General features: G+C 38.0%; 3 protein-coding genes across 6 annotated transcripts in view; 1 reads left to right on the forward strand and 2 right to left on the reverse strand.

The window, feature by feature from the left end:
- The window catches only part of Vdup1 (arrestin family protein Vdup1), a 35,216-nt gene extending 29,561 nt beyond the window's left edge, over positions 1 to 5,655 (reverse strand). The window contains exon 1 of the mRNA XM_019050746.2: positions 5,331 to 5,655. Coding sequence (XP_018906291.1) covers positions 5,331 to 5,457 — 127 coding nt within the window. The 5' untranslated portion in view covers positions 5,458 to 5,655. The remainder of the gene's footprint in view (positions 1 to 5,330) is intronic.
- A 6,718-nt stretch (positions 5,656 to 12,373) lies between these two features.
- Positions 12,374 to 17,563, forward strand: LOC109036485 (uncharacterized). Its single transcript, XM_019050730.2, has 4 exons — positions 12,374 to 12,418; positions 13,405 to 13,510; positions 15,070 to 15,225; positions 16,599 to 17,563. The coding sequence occupies exons 1-4, from the start codon at positions 12,389 to 12,391 to the stop codon at positions 16,718 to 16,720; spliced, it is 414 nt and encodes a 137-aa protein (XP_018906275.1). The 5' UTR covers positions 12,374 to 12,388; the 3' UTR covers positions 16,721 to 17,563.
- The window catches only part of RapGAP1 (Rap GTPase activating protein 1), a 711,927-nt gene continuing 705,101 nt past the window's right edge, over positions 17,333 to 24,158 (reverse strand). For all 4 annotated transcript variants that reach the window (XM_019050723.2, XM_072301237.1, XM_019050725.2 and 1 more), the window contains 5 exons: positions 23,810 to 23,975; positions 23,178 to 23,453; positions 22,635 to 22,735; positions 21,999 to 22,194; positions 17,333 to 21,215 (listed from right to left, as the gene is read on the reverse strand). In XM_019050723.2, coding sequence (XP_018906268.2) covers positions 21,072 to 21,215; positions 21,999 to 22,194; positions 22,635 to 22,735; positions 23,178 to 23,453; positions 23,810 to 23,975 — 883 coding nt within the window. In that variant the 3' untranslated portion in view covers positions 17,333 to 21,071. The remainder of the gene's footprint in view (positions 21,216 to 21,998; positions 22,195 to 22,634; positions 22,736 to 23,177; positions 23,454 to 23,809; positions 23,976 to 24,158) is intronic.

Here is a 24,158-nt window from a genome sequence, read left to right on the forward strand (position 1 = left end):
ATCGCGTATCTTGAATTGGAAGAGTGAGGTCTCTCTGGGCTGAACTGAAAGAAAGGAATCTAAATTCATGGGGGGGGGGGGGGGTGTCAGTAGGAGTCAGTTTTTCGTACATACTCGTCTATCAAAAATATTCGATAAATCATAAGGAAAAGTATTTTAAATGTGGAAGGCGTTGAACTTTATCTCTGACATTGTGTTTTCCTGAGGAATAAAAATGTAAAACTCGCTTCTTCTGGGTTCGATCCTACGTGACTATGTAACAATGCGGTCTGTATCGTTTTGTTACTGTTAGTACTGATACACGCAGTAGCTTAATCAATTGCACTTGTCAGAAATATTTACCATGCGAAAACGGAGAAACTTTGTTGATAGGAAAGTGTCATTAGTCAGGAAATGCTCTTTCAAGAGATGGACACAATCGATTTCACCCACCATATTTATGTAAAATTTTACAGGAAAAACGATGATCTCAATAGTGTTGTGTAACTCCAACATTTATCTCAGGTAAAGCTTTTGGAATCGTATTCATAATCGTCACTGAAACGTCGAGGCCTCTTTTATCCGTGTAATTTATGGCCAAAGGCGGCCTCATCATTTGAGGATCAACTAAGAATACGGCCCTGAGAGTTGGGGCATGAAGGAGGAATTCAGGAAAGGGCAGCCCACCTGCATGATTGGCCAAATCAAGAATTATTGATCAAATTTAAAACCCCTGACTTTTGCAAGGACTTCGTGGTGATAGGTCAAAATGTCCAAAAGTCAAAATGTCCAAACCCTGAATGCCCAAAAATTTAAAAAGGCCAAATATCAGTAATGTCCAGCAGACAAATAAGTCCAAAAGTAGGCAAATGTCCACATGTGAGATTAGGCATTGGTTGAGTTGTCATTGGATTTTATGGACCAAAAAGTTGCTACTTATGACCGAGGAACATTGCCAAAGTTTCAAACTTCTATCTCAATTAGGGAAAAAGATACAGGGGTGATAGGTGACTTTTGGATAACCTTGTACATTGACGTTGCGTAGAGCAATCGACTTGTGATGCTGACACTGATTCTGACGAAGAAGTCTGAAATCAGTCAGTATATATTTACTCTTTCCATTAATTTGGACATTCGCCTACTTTTCGACTTATTTATCTGCTGGACATTACTGATATTTGGCCTTTTCAGATTTTTGGGCATTCAGGGTTTGGACATTTTGACTTTTTGACATTTTATTTGGGACATTTTGACCTATTACCGACTTCGTTACGTAACTGAATGAAACCCTTCGAATTACAAAACACCTTCATTTTCAGAAGTATGCAACTTTACAACATTACATCTCGCATGATAAATGCAGTCCAACTTTAGACGCTCAGAGCAAACCTCCGCGATTCCAAACGCGGCAGGAATGACTTCCCGCTCGCTGTGCAAAAGCCGAGATCTCTCATTATCTTATTATTCGGATTCCGAAAATTCCCACAATCGGCAAGTCGCCGAAACAAATTATTAGCTCGTGCCCGGCTGACATTTCACTTTCGTTTTCGTGGGAATGCTCCATTGCTCCGGCGGCGAGTCCGAATGAACGGGCTTGCTCGCTAAAACACGCGTACGTTGGCCGAATACAAAGCGGTTACCCAACCTGCGGTCTCGGCTTTGCTCAATAAACAAACTGGTCTCAACAAATAAGGCTTCGTCGACGGCGTCGAGGCGGGCATCCGGCGCTTGCGCGAGTGAAAACATTTCCTCCGTGTTTATGATGGGCGTCATCAGAAAAAACTTCAGGGGAAGGATGAGGGTATGACATTTCGTCATCAGTGATCATAAATTGTATACTCTCGGTGATTTTTGGGTGTAAAGTATTATTGATCACAAACTGATTCGCACTGGTCGTAAGATGGTAAGTTGGAATTTCTTTTTAGCCAAAGTGCGTTAAAAATCAGCAAAAAGCTGAAAATCTCAATACAGAGGACAAAAGCTCATATGAGCACAATTTTCCCCCGAAGAGATACGCTGTTTGGTCGAGCTTGGTAGCAGGAAATTCAGGAGGCTGCGCTGCCCTAAGGATTGGCCCAAAACGGCCGAAACGCGCCTGCAGTTGCCTTCCTGAATGGTCGTTACAGGTGTTGTACCAAACAGCGTATCTCTTTGGGGGAAATTGTGCTCGTATGAGCTTTTTCCCTCTGTATTGAGATTTTCAGCTCTTTGCTAATTTTTAACGAACGTTGGCTAAAAAATTCCAACTTTCTGTCTTATTGATCATGTACACAGTTAGACATTTTCATATTTATGTTCTTTGAATTACTTATCGGTCACATCAACAAAGAAGGGTTGTTTAATCGACCAAATTTTTGGTGAAATCGCCGGAACTATAGGTTTTTTGAGACATCTGGGATAAAAAGAGTGTCTTGCTAAACTGATGAACTCTTATTTCTTTAAGTGATATTCAGAGATTGCGACTTGCTAGTAGCTAGCGCACTGGACACATTTTTGTCACCTTCACGATAACTTTCGTCAGTTGATACGACCAGGGTAATAAAAAGGAGTAGGCAACTCCTGCACTCTTTTCATCTACAATTTAATATTCTTTTTAGAAGATTTTTCGAGGTTTTGTGTGCACCCTTTGAACTATGGATTCCGACTAATATTTTTCTGTTGTGACGACAATATGCATTTTGAAATGCATGTCCTCCAAACTGACAGTAGGACAAAATTATTTTCAAATTTATACCTCTATGTGTACCCACCTGTTCGCATGAACCCACGCGCTGTGTAAGTACTCATTGTTTTCAGACAATGCGCAGAATTTTTTTTTTTTTTTTTTTTTTTTTTTTTTTTTAAAAAAGCATCGCTCTCTTTCAAAATAGTGAATAGGATATAAAAATCACCTAAGCTGATCAAAATATACAACTTTTCATATTTTGTTAAAAATCAACATAATAAGATCCTGAAAGTTCTAAATCAGAAATTATTTAATTTAACTGGACCTCTAAGGGCAAGCAACATTCTGACATCATATCCAGATCTTGGATCCCGAACTGAAATAGTCCATTTTCTAGGTTTTACTTTGCACAAAAAATTGATACCTATACTGATAAATAACTTGGGACCTTTCCAAGGGTTCATGGCTATTATTTACATGAACCACTAGACTCTAGCCGATTTCATCCTGAGTCTCATACTGACATTTCCTTGCGTATCATCCCTATAATTAATAGAAGACTTGGGGGACCCATGAGCAAGAGAAAACATTGCTTCATGGAATCGTGATCCTCAGTAGCGAGGTGTGGATGATCGATTATTAATATTTCTCCACTCGAGCGCTATGGTAAAGAGTCGATTATTAAAGTGTTCGTTGCAAACACCTTGTTTTTTTTATCATTTATCATGTGTTTTAATGGCAGATTAATATATTTATCCCAAATTACGCCGCGCCACTGCCGATCTTGCGTTCTGAACCCATCCCACCATAGACTCCGTGCTAAAGCACTTATTTTACACCGATATCGATTGGAAACTAAAGGTCTCATAGAGAATTCGGATATAACTGGAAAAACGCATCTCGCGTGCTGTTATGATAAAGATGAAAAAGTAAACCGAAACACGCATAAAATTAAAACGCTTATGCGTGTTTCGGTATACTTTTTCATCTTTTTCATCTTAATTCGGATATCCTTACTACGGGTCTCCCTTGTCCGCATAGATTTCTGACCCTTGATGTAAGTTCTGCATATTCTCACCCCGTGTTCTATTATAACGACCAACGCGTATCTCATTCCAGCCTTGAGGCCCAATAAAAATCCATCGTCAAAAAACATCGTCAATGATCCTCTGACGTAGGCACCAAAAGATTTTTCTGATAATAATCGAGGATTGTGATTTGGTACATTATGAAAATCGCCTGATATGCATGCCTGAAATACCTGAAAATCGCTTGTTCTGACGAGTAAATCCCAGGTGACGAAACCACGATGTGGCGACATTGCCTTGATTATCATCGGGGATCTTTCAGCATTTCTGAAAATTTACATGCGGTTTTATTTTTACCAGAGATTGATGAAAGCTTATGGGTTCTACGACTTGAGGGATGTACGAGTGAGATAAAAATACAGTTTTTTTCGACTTACTGTAGTTTCCTTGTTTACATTCATTATGAGACCCTCAGCTTGAGTCATGAATAACTTTCCCATTTCACATCTCATCATAGCCCTGACTCACATTCTTTCAAATTATTACAGCTGAGGCTCTCGCTATAGGATCCGAAAACTTTTTCAATGGGTCTCTTGTTCACATGAATCACCAGACTCTACCCTCAAATTTTTGAACTGAACTACTCTGGGTGAGTCTGAGTTCCAGCATACAACACTCGACACATCACACATCGAAGCCACATTTATTTGGGGTCTCCTGGACGTTATGGTCTGGAGTTTACGGTGAAGTCCTTGGACTCCATCACTTATGAAACTTAAAATATTATCCATGAGGCATCCATGGATCACCAGACTTTCATCTCAAGCCCTTCATCACTTTGATGGCTGACCTTTCGAGCAAGCAAATTACACCCTATACCCATTGAAAACTGAAGGTCCCAACTTTGAAAACCATAGAATTTCACGACAGATCTCTCTTTCGCTCAAAACGAATGGACCTTGTTTCCGGACCAAAACCGTACTTGTTTTACCACCTGTCTTCATGAGATGGAGACCTAAGAGTTGTAGACTTATAAATCTTATGATAAATAAAGAAGTGTACACCCCATAGGCAGGCCTCATATTTAAATGAATTAGAGGACCCTGATCTTGAGTTCTGGAGGGATTCCTGCCCTGATTTCAATCAATGCACTCAACTTATCTCTTACCCCCAATGAAAATTGTCAGAAAACTAATGAGTTCTAGGACTTCTGGGGCTTACATGTGAAAAATGAACTCAGGTCCTTAGTGCACTAGCACTAAGGGCCCGAGTTTATTTTTCACATTTAAGCCCCAGAAGACCGACACTGCGGTATTGCTCGGAAATTCTTGGTATGCTGATGCGTTTTCGGGGCCCCTTCCTTTCAGGTGGGGCCCCCTCCGATTAACTCCAAGTCCACATGTATGTGGTTTTTCAAATTTTGGGGGCCCAAAAAGAAACCTGTAGGGGCCCTATGAGCCACCCGTCAAATTTTTGGGGGGCTAAAGTACCCCAGTACCCCTGGCTAGACCGCCCCTGCTCAGTGCAGGCCTCTTGTTTACACGAACCACTAAACTCTGATCTCCAATCCCACTCTAAGTTCCATGGTATCATCCGAATACTCACCCAGCTTATCAACTAACTTATCACCCATTCCAATGGATTTCGAAGGGTCTTACCGAGGACTGGCGTGTCATCCTTGAGCTCGATAAGCACACGCCCACTCAGAAACTGTCCGGGGAAGTAGAGGAGATTCGTGTTGTCGAACAGGATGAGGAACTTCACCAACTTTCGCGTCATTGTCATTTTCACGGGCACTTCACTTCACAGGGAGACTCCACTCGCGTTCCGGGGGGCGCACTCGCGTTTTGGGGGGACGGGAGCCCTCCGTCACGTTTCCGCGGGCCCCGGGGTCATCGGGGGACCGAAAAAGTGCCCTCGTCGATGGGAGCTGGAGCTGCGATCTCGCCGCCGGAGAAACCTCGCTCACTGAGTCGCGCTGCGGTTGTGGCGATTACGCGGCCGAGTCGCGGTGGGAGTTGCCGCGCGACGGTGCCGAGTTTCTGGTTTTCCGCTGGTTTTAGCGGAGAATTTTTGGGGTTTTATGTAGGGTTGGCAACAAGGGTGGAGTGCATCGTTGTCGGGTTCTCGGTACTCTGATTTAGTCTTCAGGTAACCTGTTCTTCTAGATGTACTGGTTGGGCTTTGCACCAGCTGGGGTTGCGGACCTAAGAGAAATTTAGAGACGTTCCTAGTATTCTTATCGGCTGACTTTATTGATGATTCGGAATCTCACATGCCAATAGGTCTCTACAAAAACTGGTTTTTTCCCTCATAAATTTAGAGGTAAATTTTTTTGTCAAAAAGTTTGGAGATAAATCAATTCCCTCTTTAATGCTTATTGCGTACTGTCATAAATCTGATTGAAAAAAATATGCTTTTCCAACATTCCTTTCTTTTTCCGAAAAAAAGTTTCTTAAAATTTTAAAAAAAAGTGTCCATTACAATTTTTTTGTTTTGTCATTTTTTTTCTTTCCATAAATTTTGTACTTTTTTTTCTTCTTTAACCTTCTTTTATTTTTTGGTATGATTTTTTTTTATTTTTTTTGTGTCTGAATTTTCATTCATCTCTTAATTTTTTGATTCGGCTGTGTTAACGTTTGGTGATCAACCTTTTTAAATTTGTTAATCATACTTTCAGACCTCATTTACTACAAAAACAAATGAAAACTCTACCTTAAGAGAAAACGGGAACTCGGAGAGCATTATTACACATAAAAAATTCAATGAAACGTCTAAATAAGAAAGGTGTAATAACAAGTCTGCAAGTCTCTTGCAAGTCTGGTTTCCGGCAACCACCGCCAGGTAGCGCGCGACACCTGCGCTAAGACCGGCAACTCCGGAGCGTTGCATTCTATTCATCCCGGATGGTGGGGATTTGTTCTGGGTCGTTGCTTTGCTGGATTCAAAATACGAACACGGCCTTATAGAGGAGCAGCCAGAGCCCCCCTCTCGCCCCCTGATTCTCCCGCTCCTAGACAACCACCTCAGAGCGCTCCCAGCGAGTTGGAGCTACAGCTGCCACCTTGCACGGCGCGCGGTGAGTCCGGAGGTGGGAAATTCAAATCCATACTACTGATTGGACTCTCGTGTATGGCGGGTATTTCGAATTCCGCACGGCTCTTCTCCTAGCGACGCACAGTGCGGCCCTCCGCGGACAAAAATCAAAAATTAACAACTCGACATCTGTATATTTTTTTGCAGTTTGAAATCTTGAAGATATCTCTGACTCGCAATGATGGTTCATTTTCAAATTTTTCGCCCCAAACTACTTCAAATGTGGGTAGAAAGTGGGCGAAAAATGGGTCGAGAATCACGGGTTCACAACGAAATACACGGGAAAAAGAAGTCAACTTCAAATGAAGATTTCTCGCTTGAAACGCAAAATGCTCCGGGCGGTAGATATTTTCTTAATCCTCAGATACATAAGTTTAATTCTACCCAAAAGATCTTGGGACTTTTTGCTACTATCAGAGATATTTGAAGTTAAAAATTGGGTGTTTCACGATGCTTTTACATTGTTAACATAGGGTTGATTCGAGGTTGCCAACTTCAAATAAACCTTTCTCGAAAAATACGCCAAATATATCCTGAGATATAACATTGTCCCATTCTTCGAGTGTTTATCTTTGATAATGCCAAAGAGTTTTCCTATGTTTGTGCTACCATCTTCATTATTTAAAATTAAGTGCCTATACCAATTTTTGTCCGCGTCGTCGCCATAAGGATGCCGCACTGTGCGACGGTACGATAATTCTCGCAATTCGAGGTGCAAATTAAAAATTTCATCATATCCGATGGTAAGCTGTAATCTGCTCAGTAGAAATGTTTAAAATGTGAGTCTTTGGTAATTCGATATTTTTATTTCTATTCGAGTTAATTTATCAATATCTTAACGCTGGTAAATCGAGCTTCTCCAGTTCTGCCGAACAGATGTGGTTTAATCGTACTCGTAATAATTTATACAGAGGATCAGGTTGATTTCAGCTCGATTGTAGAACTTTCGATTTTGACACTGAAAGACTTGCCCTTCTTGGGAAAGGTAAAATTTAAGCGGATTTTTTGGAGATACGTCGTCGATTCGCACTTTGAACATCGATATGTGACTCGGACATCTATCAAGCCTGAATAATTGCATCGAGGTGCTGTCATAAATGCGTTCGTTGATTGACCCAGCTGTAGATTGTGCGTAAAGTCAAAACGCCTTCAATTTGTTGAATACAATACAGACATCCTGCGAGGTTGAATAGTTGCGTTAAGGCTATGTCATTAACACGTTCTCTCATCAATCGATCGCTAAACACGAGAGCAATTAGTGCGAAGAAAGTGATGAGGCCTTCTGTCTCTTGCAAATGCAACACGGGCATCGACCGAGCACGATGAATTTCATCCATTCCCAACAGAATCAGTGAGATTTTTTTAAAGAATAACAACAGCACTGACAAGCCCTGTACTTGACTCCGTCGGTTCCAAGAGGGGTGGTATGCTCCCCTCTGTCTTTTGGCCGAAAACTGAGTAACCTGCAGGAAAGAGAGAGGAGAAATTGAAAAAAGACAGGGAGTAAAAGCTGAAACAGGTTCCAAACATATTAGTTTGTTTTTGTAGCCGTTCGTTTCGGTCTCCGGAATCTATTTTGATGATGAGTAGATTGATGATTCCGCTTAGCATTTTATTGGAACTTCATAGAGGGATGATGTGGCATGGTTGACAATAGGAGAAGGGCGAAACCCCCCATTCTATTTCCCATGTGATATTCGATTAGTGGTTAAAAACGCACTTTTTGGTCCTCGCGATAGTCAGATTCAGTATTTCTCTGATTCTGAAAGTACAGGATGATCCAGGGTTAAACCGCCAGACTGTAGGATTATGTTTCATGGGCAGAGAATTAAACTAAATTAACACCCTCTTATGGTTTTTGTCCAAAGCACCCCCAGTCGAAGCTACGCCCCCCCCCCCCCCTACATTTTTAGAGAAAATCATCCCCTTTTCTGAATTTTGGTTACGGTTATGAACCAAAACTTACGAAAAATGGCTAATACTCAAAAATTTTAGAGTTGAATTCATCCATGGCCTCTAAGATATCGAAATAGCAAGGTGAATGAGGATTTCAGCGGGTTCAAGGGGGTCAGTTATTTAACCTGAAAAAATGTGAGACCGCCTGCTATCTTCTTTTGACTTGAAATTTCGATTTTTTTCGGTCGTGAATGATTTTAACGCGCTCCAGTTAAGGCCTTATCTCCACGGAACGTTTCATGGGATTTGTCTTAGGGAAAAATCTCACTTGCGAAGTTGGGAAAAATGTTGAGTTAGTCAATACTAATCACAGTGACAATTAAGAGTCATTGTGGAGTCCCAGAAACGACTTAAAATGAAGAAGAAGAAATTGTGTTGTGATGTTTAACGGGAAGCAAGCCCAGAAGTTTCATTCCTGCGATTCGAACTTGCACTGGAAAAAAAAACACATTGGATCTAGAGTCCAGACTCTTGAAAACATTGACAAGAAAAAGGACTCTTGATTCAATCACATTTAAGCTTAAATTACAAGGAAATCCGCTCAAATTAAGAGGCTTGGTTCTTGATTCAAGCTTAAATCTGATTGAATCAAGAGTATTTTTTCTTGTCGATGTTTTTAAGAGTCTGGACTCTAGATCCAATGTGTTTTTTTTCCAGTATGGGAAAAATCCCGTGAAACGTCCCATGGAGACAAGGCGTTAGGGGGAAGGTCATTTTTATTACCTTCTCCCGGTTGACTTCGTTGAACGAGTGAGGGTCTAAGATCATGACCAAAATCAGGAAAATACCGAAGATTTGAGGGCGCCTTAACTCTTTCAGAGGCGTTTTATGTAAAAACACACTAGACGAAAAAACTCTTTAACTCTTGTGATTTTTCCTCTTCGTTAGCAAATAATTCGTTCTAAAATTCAAGAATTAATTTTGACTTTTGCTTTTGAAAAACAGAAATTGGAGCGGATTTTTTAAAATATCACAATGGAGATAGGTGGTTTCGCACTTTGGACGAAATTGCAATTCATCGCAATTTTTCATCGGATATATCTAATATTGCAATCAATTGACGTCGATCAAATTGTGATACTCGTACATTCTCCGATTAAATCGCAACTTGTAGCGATCACTAATATTTGAGGCGGTAGATTGGATTGATTGAGAATTTTGACAGTTTAGAATGCTCCTTAACTATTTTTTTGTACACTAATAAGCACGCTTCGATGGTAAAACTGCAGAGCAAGGATCTCGATCGAAAATTTTCATTTGAAAATTCCGCTCAGCAGGCGACAAGCGGTTGCAATGAAGAAATTCGATGAAAATCGGTCTTGCGTCAATGGGCCACTGGACAGGGTCTGAACTAGAAATTAACGTCTCACAGTTTCTCGTCAAAATCTTTCATAGAAAACGGATCATATAACGGGCGTTTCAGAAATCAACTCCTAGACGATTTATTATCGCAAATATTTTTAGCACAAGTCAAATGGAGGCTTGATTCTAAAGATGACGTAATTTGTATTTTTCCCCTATAACGGATTTGTAAGTACGGATTGTAAATACTTATATGTTGTTTCGAATTTGATTTCTAGACTTCCAGTTGCGTGATTCGCTCTCGTCATACAAGTCCCCGTCACCGCCGACCAACGCGTCTCTCGATCGAATCAACTACAGTTAGTATGAGCAGGGAGTCAAAACGCCTTCAATTTTTCGCACGCAATACGGACATCCGTCGAGGTTGTATAGTTGTATCACTGCGCCGTAAGCAAACGCGTCCCATTGTTTATCGTTACAGACGAATATAAGTTGAGAGAGGAAAGTCATAATGCCTTCAAATTTACGAGTATGCATACATATTTTTGGGCAAATTGCGAGACGACGTTTCTCCATTTGCGACGTTGCAGACTTCCTTAGAAATTTTATTTTTCTTTCGAGAAGGTGGTGAACATAAAACTTAAATTCTCCATGGTTTTTCGTATTCGATAGCAGAAGATTTGGTTCAAAATCTAAAGTCGTAAATTTGGAATGTTTCTCATGGGAGAGATGAAATAAGAAAGGAAATTTTGAAACACCGCAATGGAGATACGTGGTTTTGCACTTCAGTCGGTGCGATACGGACATCCATCAAGTTCAAATGGTTGCATCAAGTCCTCGTCACCGCCGACCAACGCGTCTCTCGATCGAATCAACTACAGGTAGTATGAGCAGGGAGTCAAAACGCCTTCAATTTTTCGCACGCAATACGGACATCCGTCGAGGTTGTATAGTTGTATCACTGCGCCGTAAGCAAACGCGTCCCATTGTTTATCGTTACAGACGAATATAAGTTGAGAGAGGAAAGTCATAATGCCTTCAATATTACGAGTATGCATTCATATTTTTGGGCAAATTGCGAGACGACGTTTCTCCATTTGCGACGTTGCAGACTTCCATAGAAATTTTATTTTTCTTTCGAGAATCTGGTCAACAAAAAACTTAAATTCTGCATGATTTTTCGTATTCGATAGCAAGTCTAAAGTCGATTGCGCGTGGTCCCAAAGCTCGCAGGTGCTTTTAGAACCGAGAAAAGTGACAAAAGTTCCCCTCCCGCGCGTTTTTCGCAAGTTGAGCAAGCCACCGGACTCGCGGAGCATTTTGGATTAGACAATCGGTCTCAGCGGGTCATTACCAAGGAGGCGATCGGCGTGTAACACATATTAGCGCCTACAAGACTGCACGAATACTTCACGCATTGCATCAAACACAATGCGGTCATTGCGGACAGCGTGAAACGGATAGGGCCTACAAGAATGCATGAATACCTCACGCATTGCGTCAAACACAATGCGGCGGCGGAAGTTAAAATCATTTATCCACATATATGTTTGTTCTTTCATAATTTTTTCGTTCATTTCTGATGAATGGAAGGCCTTGTCCACACAGAGATAGGTTTGCGACAGTTAACTTTCGCGGAAAGTTCCGTGAACTTTAGCTAGTAGTGTTGGCAGGGCTTTCCCAAAAAATGTGTTCAACACCTGTAAACGCGTCTTATGCACCCCTACCCCGCTGGCACGTTCATTTAATAGTTTCCATTGATGTTTCAAAACAAATGAGAAGGGGGCGACAAAATACTAGTGGTCCATGGGCGGCAAGTAGGTAAAAATCCGGCCCTGGTGGTTTCGAACGTTGTAACTGTATTTGAGGACTCACCAGCTTATTTGCCATTTTTGAACTGCAATGAAATCGTGAAGTACTTTAGGCCGGAAAATCGAACTCGACGCATCGTTTCAAACGGGACTAGCTCTGTTTCCGCGAAAATCAATGGGTTCATTGCATCCCTCGAAAAATTATACTATCTCGTATGTTTTCAGTTAGTAAATCCCTAACCCAGGCTTGGCAAGACCTATATTTAACGTTTTGTTTGCGACAGTCGTTTAGAAGAAGTCTAAGTATTAAAGAAATCACCAAAGGTTTCCTCACTCTTGTAGCGGGGGAGTAGGTGATAGCATTAACGATACAAAGGTTAGAAAAGTCAATCTGGAAATTACTAAGTTAATTTCCGGGGTTCGAAGGTGGTACTTCGTATAGGGTGGAGCGGGTGGGGTGCGGATAAGGGAGGGCACAAATGAATTGACTAAAGGGTGTGGCCTCAAAAACGAGCTTCGCGTCTAGCTTTGGACGGGTAGCTCAGTCCAACATGAGTGACTATAGTGGAGTGTATCATGAGGTACGTGGCCCACTTTCAATTGATTAAAGCTCACCAAATACCGTTGAAAATCCGACCTTGTAAAAGTGTACAGTTCAACATTTAGATACTAAAGGTTACAAGGATAATCCCTTGGCATGTTCGTGAAAAGTATTACCAGTAATAATAATTAGGAGAGGATTGAAAAGTGCGCTTTATCAAGCAACCTCGTTCGGGTGGTTATTAAACTCTCTAAATTTGTATTCTTCAATTTAAATGCCCTTTCGAGAACTCTCTTTTTGTGGCACTCGCAACCGAAGCAGGGAGGAATGATAATTCCTCCCTGCTAATACATTAAGGTGTATGATAATACATTAAGGTGGAATCGAGAGGGAGAAAGAGAAAGGGTTGAAATTTTTTCCCTCCATGACACTCGATTAAAAGAAGAAAGTTCAATAATGCAATTATTCACGAGTATTCTGGCGTCCTTTTTGAAAATTCATGGCAGACGCGCGTTTCGCCACCACATATGGGGCTTTTTTAGTGCCGAAACTAACGCTAAAATACTAAAAACGCTAAAAATCCTTCGATTGTCCACGCGAAATTGGGCATATTTCAAAAGTTCGTATCACATTTTTAAAAGAAACACTTGAATAAATAAAAATCGACCGATTTTTTAGTGATTTTAGTATTTCAGCGTTAGTTACGGCACTAGAAAAGTTCCATTTGGGGGAGGGGCGAAACGCATCTGCCATAAATTTTCAAAAAGGAAGCCAGAATGCTTGTGCGTAATTGCATTATTACTATTATAGTACTTGCGAATTCTACGTTTAATAAAGTTGAATCCCTATTTTCATACGATTTTCTCGACTTTTCGAGTTAGGTTAGGTTCCTTAGGAACTCTTATGCTTGCTTCGATTTTTTTTTAAAACAAGGGTTGGCTCCTTTCAGCCCAGCACCGAAAAATATATCGTGTCGTTCTTTTATTTCATATCTTAGTTGAAGCATGGATTGAAATCTGGTTTCAGAAACCATTCAATGAGACCACGAAGCCATCTTTGGTCGATCAGCTCATTTTGTATAATTTCGGCACTTGGTATGTTCTGGTGGCAATTGTGACGACCTTCACGACAGGTTTGTGGTTTTGATAATACCATCGAGACTCAGTAGATGAAACCTACTTTCTTAAAATATGATGCAGTGGCGTGGCGTGCTTTACGATATATCGATTGATACGCCACTCAAACCTATGAAAAAAGATCGAATATCAAGGTGTTCGCAGCGAACACCTTAGTAATCGATTCTTTACCATAGCTTTAAATGGCGAGATATCGATAATCGATCATTCACGCCACGCCACTGATATGATGGATCCTCCCCGCGAGGCTGTGTCAGGAACAACTTCGTGACATCGCCAAATATCCAAAGACTCCCGAACCGCGAATCTCGTTTGCAGTGTTTTAAACTTCCCGTCCCCATTTTACTTTTTTTTAAAAAATTAAAAGAGAACAAATCAGCGACATTTCTTGAAGTTACGCAGCATTCTCTTCACACAAAGAGGAAAAATCACGGAAGTTTTCAAAAAAGTAGTTCTGCCTTTGAGGAATTACGGAAGGAAGTCGGCAATGTCGCAAACCGAGAAACGTGGTTTGAGAGTAGGGTGGCAAAATTTTATGAAAAATAAAATCTTGAAATTTCACGCGAAACATTTCATGAAATTTCAGAACTTTATGAAAGATATTGAAAAATACCGGTTCCTTTTCATGTTTCGCAGAATGTAAAAATTGTGACTTTCTTTTATTTTTTTTTGTTTTTGTTTGAAGGCAGGAAGGCATATTATAGCCCCTGAAAAATGTGAAATATTACCTACACAGCTTCGTAAATTTTATGAAATATTTAAATGAAAATTTCCAATCTTTCATTTGTTTCTTACGTTTCATGCCACCCTGTTTGGGAGTCTTACTGTCGCTATCTGAACCTTATTTCAATGAGGCAAGCCTCTTGTCCAGTGCATTTTCTAATGTGCCGTTTTACGCGAGAAGCCCTAGGAGCTTGACCGCAAAAGGTATTTGATTCTAAGAAACCTCAAAATGGAACTGGAGACATTTGGTTAAAAATAACTACACAGTTTAGTTTATCATAATCTAATTGCCCCATCAAATCTAACTAGTATCGATTCGATGTTTCATTTTCATGGTGCATGCATGAAAATGTGTGTGTGCGGCTAAACATGAACCATGTGTGCGACAACGTGCTGGAAAGACCATGCTGTAAAAATTATTTTGGCTGTTAGGTACATTTAATCACACCAATTCTAAATTAATTTTAAATTCTGGTCCCTCCACAAATCTTGCGCGGGAAAATTAATCAGCTTAGAATATTGCTCCTTGAATCCTCGAACTCCAAAGTACTAGTTTCTTTTTCGCACAACATTACCTATAACCCACTCTCTGTATGTAGAGTTTTGGTGCTTCAACGCTCCTTCAATTTTAAGGAATGCAAAATGTCTCACAGAAGGCCGCTGATACAACAGAGGCTGCTAGATTAGTTGCATATCCTAAAAAAAGAAGGCGGACCGCCTTCTTTTCCGGACCGGACGATCGACTTTTTTTCCGAGTAACTAACTGCTTTATGTTAAAGTGTATCGCAGACAGCGCTTTGCAGTAATTATTCTGATTACTGATTCCTTACAGGCATCATTATTCTCTGCTGCTGCACTAAATTTCGGATTCCGCGGACAAAACAAGAAATAGAGGCCGATTACATACGGAATAAAATTGCCAGGAAATTCCAAAAACATCTCAGGATGATTCAAAACAGTGAAATGGACGATATGACTTTAGAAAAAGGTAAGTGACTGAGGTGATCTACGTGATCTCATTTGGAGTGGCTGGGTTTTTTTTTTTTTTTTTTTTTTTTTTTTTTTTTTTTTTTTTTAATACGAGGGGAAGGGCTAAACCTATCATGAGATCCACAGGTGCTAATTCCAAACGCAGACGAGGGGAGGCATGTTTTTTTACATATTATTTTTGCTATGACTTCACTTTGACCTGGATTTTGCTAATTGTAAGAGTCCATACACCCCGTGAAGCATTTTGAACCAAAGGAAACTATGTATCCTAGCCATTTTCCAAGAGACTGGTTTTTTTCTAGTGTAATTGGGAAATGTGTTATTTTTACTTCGAAATTTTACTCGATGTAATCCTTTGCTCATTTTTGCGACTTTGGACAGGTATACATTTTTGAGATGATTGACGGATCCCACGCACTGTGGGACATAGACTCGAGTGCCGAACGCTTAGCGGCTTTTCGGGGCATTCAAAAAGTGGAAGTCGTGTTTTTGACAGCTTTTGACCATTTCATTTTGACCTGAGTTTTGCTGATTGCACGGACGTGATTAGAGGGGCCCCTCGCCCTAGGTTGTGATCGTGATCGTATGCTGTGTTGTTGCTCAAAATGATTAGATCACTGTGGGGGCTAAAGAGGCCCTTGCCCCCCCCCCCCCCCTCTTCACAATATTCCCAGCTACTCTAATCGAGAGAACCAAACTTCTCGTGAATCACTTTGGACCATAAAAGGTTCCTATTTCCTCTTTTTCTCGTTTTATTGAAAGGGACCTGATTTTTTTGGAAATTGATTTGTCCGTGTACAATTGATTTCACTCTTGAAATGTTTATTCGGTAGAAGTGCCAAATGATATTTTTTCCCCTCTAAATCTGTTTTTGATAAAGAACTAATTCCAGGGGTACTTGAATCTGAAAAACTGAACTGATCGTCTTTTATAAACGAGATTGGTGTGTTTTGAAAAAATTGCTGAATGAATTCCATATTCTATATTTTTAGTGTACTAGAGGGCTCTGCCCCCTGGTTTAGTGTATTTTCAGAGGGCATGTACAGCGCACACACTTTCACCATTAAAAGTGAAACACGGCCATAAGAAGCTTTGAGAGAGAAAATTAATTTTGCCTTTATTAAAAATTGAGTTGAATATCCAAACAATGGAAAAATGGATTTGCTGCAACTAAACAATCTTTAATTTAAGGTTCTATCAAAGATTTGTAAAATTATATTGGAATGATAGTCCAGCCAATGAAGTAGTTAGTTGACCTTCACCTCATATCTGCTCGGGCAAAATTTAGAGGATGAAGTCTCATTTTTGGTTTAATAACTGGTAAAAACTGTAAATTAATTTTGATTTGGTCATTATTTCATTTTGTTTCAGCACTGGACCGTGTAAGATCAGACTTTTACTCATTGGAGCCAATGCCTAAGGACCTGAGAAAGAAGTTAGAGCCAGGAGCTGTGGATACACTTCAGAAAGTTAGCATCATTCGGACATCATAAAAGTTCTTAAAATTTCCAACCACCTTATGATTTGGGGTTTCGGAGTAGGTAACACTGATTCAATGGAATTCTAAAATACTTGAGATGAGTTCTTACAGAATTAATGAAAATTTCGAAGATGAGGAAAATGGTAGAGAGAAGTTTCTTGTTCGAAAGTAGTACCATGAATGCCTGAATTGGCTTATGGTCAGTTGGTTTTCCAAATGTTGACCGTTGGTAGGCATGATGGTCATATTATTCACTTTTTCCTGTTGAATATCTTTCGTTTTTCAAGAAAGATTTGAAGGAATTATAAGGAAAATCTATCAAAATTTAAGCAGCATTTGGCTGGAGGAAACAATTTTTAAAAAAGTCATTTTTTTTTTATAAAAGTTGCTGGCTGAAGTTTATGTTGATTCCTGTAAAAACTCTTTTATGCCAACAATTTTAATTTCAATGAGTCATGGAATTTTTACTTGTTCATTTTTTATCAAGAACCAAGCTCTATGGTTTCCAGAAAACTTGAGATCTTCCTGCTGAGAAGAACCACTTTAAAAAAACTTCTTTGTAGAAGCTTCTTCTTTTTATTAATTTCTTTAGAGAGGATGGTATATAGAATGAAAAAGTCAAATGTTAGCTTGAAAACACAAGGAATGTGAGACATTACTTTAATAACCTTTGGTATATGCTTGCGGTACAATTACAGTATGTACAATTTTTTTTTTTTAAAAAAAAAGAGAAAAAGTTAACTTGACCTATACAAATAATGCTTAAGTTAAGTTACGCAGCTAGTCTCTCTGTACACTAATTGTACATAACAGTTAGAACTGTTGTTAACAGTTAATACAATTCATTCAAAATAGATCAACTTTGTTTTTATTTACAGTATCTTGTAAGGTTGGACGTATCCATCCATTATACAGGACCAAACAGTCAGAAGTTTAAATGGTGGAGAAGTTGTAAAAGAAATAGAAACTATAACCAGTAGAGAATAATGAAAACCAAAAAATTATTTTAAATCATCTTTTTTGTGCACTGGTTTTGTACTGCGCGCATTATTTTGAGAAAGATCTCTTACTTTTAAGTACCTAAATGAAGTCGGGACAGTGATTAGATCATTGTTCAAAAAAAAAAAAAAAAAAAATTCACTACTTAACAGAAATTCTGGGAATAACACATACGTACAAGTATAAGTGTACAAGAGAAAACATGTTCTTCAAAAAGCAAGCTTACCGTCTTAGTGTCATTACATGAATCAAATGCATGTAAAAAAAGATCGAAGATGAAAGATTCACAAAGGGAGATGTTACCAACGATTACAAGCTCAAGATGCGCAGCTAGACTGAACATTTGAATATTGGGAAGTTTGAACTGCTTCAGTGGCAAACATGATCAAAACTAGTATTGAGCAAATATGTTCAAACATCATTTTAATTTTCAAGGATTGAATTTTAGAAAGATTTATTTGAGCAGATTTAATACGTGATATGTTTGACAACAGGGCCTCAACTAGATTCCAAACAAATCTAAATTTAGATGTTGGTTGAGAGGGTACTTATGCTTGAAAGAGTAGAAAATACCTAGACTTGGCTGTTTTAATCCTGTATGAATGCTCTCTCTCTGCTAAGAACAATTGGCAACACCTTTTCCTAGAAGGAAATTTTGGGAATGAGAGGAAAGGTGAAGTTAGTATGTACGACAAAAATTGTTTACAGATCACCATCAATAAAAAAATTTCTCTGACAGTTAAAGGCCCTTTGACTCATCGCAACACGTATCATACTGTAAAATAATGTATCTTTACGCTTTGTGTAAGTTTCTATAGCTCTGAATAACAGCAAAAATGAAAATTAACCCTTTCATGTGGGTTAGATAATGAAGCAAAAATACATGAAAATTACATGAAATACCCGTAAGAAGAGATAGATCTGGTAACTTATAGAAAACTGTGAAGAGACCTTTGAGAGAGGGAGAAGAATTATCTGGAATAATAGGCATGGTATAAGGACCTGAGTATTTAAAAAGATTATGGGGACCAGTCTGATTTAGGCTAAGTAAAGGGGCAACCAAGTACTGTTTGACACTGTTTTTTTCATGCCTTAAATAAAATGCTAAAATTATCACTCTTGGACAGATTGTGGTTAGATTCGAACATTTAATTTCATTCCGCAGTATCTGCATTGATAAAGAATCTTTCTAGGAGATGACCCAATACTGCAAAAAGATCGCAAATACTCTAGTTTTTGGAGAAAAATGTTGCTTTTCATGACACTATGAAGTTCAAATAAATTAGTTGCCAATAAAATCTTTCAGCCAAGGGGAAGAGGCAACTCATTTTCTATGATGTAAACCTCATTTGGAAAATAAGGGCTCCTTCCAAATGTTATGTAGGCAATATTGTTTTCGTTGAAAAATGAAAGAAATACTTTACAATGCCTGAGATACAAGATACTTCAGTATTTTCTATCATCGAATTTAAGAAAGAAGAAAAATGTAGGGAGAGATTAGTGGCTGTGAAGGGACAAATATTCAGATCCTATGGCCCGGGGAAAAAATTAGACATCAAATGTAAGTTTTCAGTACACTTGTAGTCAGGATGGTTGAAAAGATTTTCGTAAATTGAATTTAACCAGGGATTGAATTTTGATTATGAAACTAGAAAAACATAGACCTCAGATCATGATGGCTTGCTTCTCGTTGGGATAAGTTGTTTTACTTTTTGAAAAATAGGAGTTTCTCAGGATAAAATGAATTATATTACTACACGGATTTCTTTTCCTCATTGCTTTTTCTCTGTCCTGTTTCTCATCTAATTTACTGTTTTTTTTACGGACTCCTCAGCAATTTTGAAGTTTTATTTGATGTTACTGTATGGAACTAGGTGTGACTTTTGCCTTCCGACAATTGCAGCCAAAACATTGGTGAATATTCTCCGAGAAACTTTAAAAAATGAGCAGAAATTTTGAAACACCTTGATTGAAATATGTGTTTTTCTAGTTTGAGTATCAATATTGACTCTCCAATTTAGTTGTAGCACATAAGTAGGAGAGAAAATAAACGTTTAATGTAAATATATATTGAAACTGGCTTAATGGACATCCTGAAGCGATGATAAAAACTTAAAATTGACGTAAAGTAACAATATGCGCTTAAAATTAAAATAAGTGAATTTGCAAAAGGTCATAAGGTTGGTGCTGACAGACTTAATATAAAAATTATTTACATGAGAAAATTACTTTATGTGTCCATGGTACGTTCAGATAGAAAATCTTTCGTTAAATGAAGGAAATATAGTGCAATCCGTAATGTTAAATTACTGGTCTAAAACTATTCCCCGGATAGTCTAAAAAATTATACAATCAAAGCCAAATATTTTGAAGAAATAGCCTATTGAGCAGAGAACAGTTTTTGAGTCTTGAGAAAGAAATTGACTTGTTAGTGCTGTTGTAAATAAAAAATTCTTACGTACATCAGAGAAAAATTGGGAGTGACAAATATCACTTACAGAAAATTTTATAAAAAATTTGGATTTTTAAGAAAATGATATGTCTGATGAAACTTTAAATGATCTCTCATTTGAGTCGTTGGTTGTAAATGAAGTATAGCTCCATTGCAAAATTTCCACATTTCTGCAACTAGTTTATTAAAAATATAACATGACATAATATAAAACCGATACCTACTGCAGAAAATGCAGTTATTTTTTTTGGCAATGTGGAAAAGGATAGGTTCAGTGAGTTAAGAGTTCTTTAATAAAAAATTGAAGTTCACTGAAATTCTGAAATGCTGCAATTGAGTTAGACCACTTCTATTTCCGACTTGCGTATATAGTGTAAAAATAAGATGCACAATTTATAAATGCCACTTGAGTTCAGTAGAGGTGATAAGAATGCATTAGGGAATTTTTTTTTCTACATCATGATGCTCTTTTCAAAAGAAAAAAAATGAGGCAAAAAACTTAAATTGCCTCTCCTTGCTTTTTATCATGGTTCATGATAAGTCTCTAGTCTTTTGGCTGAATAAAGTCAAAAAATATAAAATAATCTTCATGTATCTTGAAAACCAAAAGATACTTCAAAACAATTAAAAAAAAAACTGAAAATGTTTCTTCAAGGAACAGATCTTCACAAGTGATGTCATTTTAACCAAACAACAGACAATTTAAGTCATTTCCATGACTTTGAGTCACTGAAATATTTTGAGAAGATTTATTTCAGAAATGAATTGAAAAAGGTGCATCCAGAACACTGTGTCTGCAAAAATAAAATTACTCAAAACTGAACAAAACAATTGAAACAAAATATTACAGAAAGGAAATAACAAATGTCTGAACACTATACATTTATAAATAATTTAAATAGTACAATATTTCTTAAACGGGTGATCCTTCGATATTGCAAGTGGAGAAGTCTTTTAGTAAGCCCCGCAGCCTCAAGATTTCTTTTGATGCAGCATCTAGGTCTGACAACAACTGAAGTTCTTTTTCTCTAAGTCTTTTAATTTCTCTTTGACACGTCTGAAACAGCAAAAAAAAAACTTTAGGATAAATTTGCGAAAACAAAGGATCCTAATACAATACATGAAAGATACCAGGGTTGACAAACTTTAAATCATTGAAGCCATTTTGGACCAAAACCTTATACATAAGTTGGCCGCTTGAAATGTGGTGGTTGAAGCCCTTCGCCTAAAATTAAGAGGTCCAAGATTCAATTACCTATCTGGAGACCCAAGTTTTATGATGGATCTTGGTAATGCCAGTGTCAGTAAAAAGTTACATGAGGCTGATGGCTGATTACAGCATTAGGAGGGTAATCAAGCACAGGATTTGTCTCTGGGGACTGTTTGTGTCAAATTAAGAAACTTTTTACTCTCAATGATAACTTTACATTTCAATTAGAAACAACAAGAATTTTTACACATCATATTATCCTATTAAATTTAATACCCATGAAAAACAGCAAAGTTGGACTACAGCTGATGTCTTGAGTCTCCGGTTTCCCCAGAAAATTGACTGTAATTCCACGGGCTCCAGAGAAGTTTACTTTTGTTAATGCTCCTAACAGAGTACCCACTTCCTCCTCCCTACGGTTTTTCTCTGGTTGGTGTAGAAATTCTTTGGTCTACACATGAAAACACATGACTAGGTACTACACCAAAAGAGATTAGGTATGTTTCTTAACTCGCTTGATGCGATGCATTTGTATAAAAAATACATGGAAAATATGAACCTACAGTTCTCACTTCCAGTCGTTGAATAATTTGAAAATCTTTTGAGATAGGAAATATCTTTTTAACTTACCACATTCTGCCGTAGTAAATCTAATTTATCACACTTTAAACGAGTTATTTCATGTGTCAGGGCACACTGCTGCTGGGGCGTTTCTGCTGAGGAGAGACTTTCCAGCCCTGTATCACTGTCTCCAGCTCCGCCGCCGCCGCCACCACCAAGATCGACAGAACTTAAAGATGAGGACTCACTGGAACACAGTCCCATCCTAAAACGACAAAACAAAATGTAAGGACTAGGATCCAGAGGCAGAGATCAATAATTTGTAAAAATAATTGATTTTCTAGTATGAGAATACATTGAGAACCACTCTGCACTGCATAGAAAAAAAAAAACACAAGGAAAATTTTTAGTCATTTAACACAATGGCAAAAAAAAAATATAGAATTTACAATCAGATTAGATCAGCCATGTCTATAATTTAACCACCAAACATAGAACTAAACTCCCTACTCAAATTCCACGCTGCAGAAAAAACTGATAATTATTGAATTCTTGTAGCATTTTTGGTTAGATCAAATTGAAATCGCAAGTTCATCGGATGGTTGGAAGATTCTATAAGTGTCAATTCATGCTGTCCATTTTCTTGAATTTCCTTGGATATTTATAATCATTGATGATAAGTAAAATAATAAAAATGATCATTACCTCTGCGATCGAGTGGGGCGAATGTCTGGACTAGAGGGAGGAGAAGGCGGGGCACTTTTTCTGCTTCCAATACTGCTTTTTGAGAGTGAATTTCGTCCATTCTGAAAAAATTACAAGGCGTTAATATTCACTTGTTAAACATATTAGAATCATGATGGTGCCAACTGAAATTTGAAAATGTGGTGAATGTCAATATGTATTTGGATTTTAAAAGGTTACTTCAATTGAATTAACTAAAAATGATTTTAAACAAACAAATTTAATGATAGGTAGGTATGTCCTTTCACAAGATGCAAACAATGGTGAGGATGAAAATTTTATGGAATTATTTTAGGAAAATTAATTCCAAAAATAGGAGAAAACATACTTTGTCTGGTGAAAATTAATATTTACTTAGCGCACACAAGGGGGGATTAATAATCCAAATATTGAAAATAAAATCCAGAGACAAAACACTGACTTAAGCCCTTGTATTCATAGTATTCAATGAAATCTATAGATTTGGAAAATACAATAGATTAGGTAAACATTTTTAATACTTACAACTGTTGGTGTTTCGGTTGGGGTCACACTTTTCTTCATTCCATTTAATGTGTTATTGTTATTATTGGTATTGTTGTTATTTGTCTCTTGATTCTGATTTCGCACTCGAGCGATGAGAGCTTTCCGGACAGTGTCTATAAATCGGCTGCCAGCTCCGTTACTCTCCGATCGATGAGATTCATTCACAGACTCCGTGGATTCCCCACCGAGAAATTCCCTTGTCTTCTCTTTCAACTCATCGCAAAGAGAACTCAAGAGGGATGCTCTTGTCCTCAGCTGAAATAAGTCAAACAAAGTTATTAATATCTAATAAATATTAATATATAATAATAAAAATGAAATATCAATTCAACTCAGTGCCCCACTGAGAAAATTTAACTTAGTGCCTGTGATATTTATTAGTTTCGTCGCAAAAACCTTAGATGAGTCATACTATAAATTAGCAGATACGTGAAATTTAAATGCATCAATTAACCTAATTACATCAGTTATTGAAATTTTTATTTTACACAACTGCTTGAGCAATTATTTCATTTTGAGTGTTTTTTTTTTTATTTATTTATTTATTTCATCATCTAAAATTACTTAATCGAAACTGAAAAATAAAAAAGGATGAGAGATCATTTACTCACTTCAAGTTTTGCAAACTTGTCGGCTTTGTAGCAGGCGGTTTCGGCATTTATTAATTTTGTGAGTAAGAAATCCCGTAACTCTGCACCTCGCCTGATGATAGGAGGATTTGGTAAACTGGGTCCAAAGAATGGAACGTCATCTCTTGCAGCAACACTAATTTTGTACCTGTGGAAAAATAAAAAACAGTAATGAATTGTTTAAATAATATTGGGGATGAATTATTTTAAATTCGAAGGTAATTAAATCTGATTAAAAATAGAGAATGATAAATCAGCATTTTTTTATAGAAATAAATATAATCTGATATACGTCTTTATCTAACTTTTGAGCACCTGGTTTTATGTATAG

This window comes from Bemisia tabaci, chromosome 6 (assembly GCF_918797505.1).
Source record: "Bemisia tabaci chromosome 6, PGI_BMITA_v3".
In the NCBI taxonomy this organism is placed as follows: Eukaryota; Metazoa; Arthropoda; class Insecta; order Hemiptera; family Aleyrodidae; genus Bemisia; species Bemisia tabaci.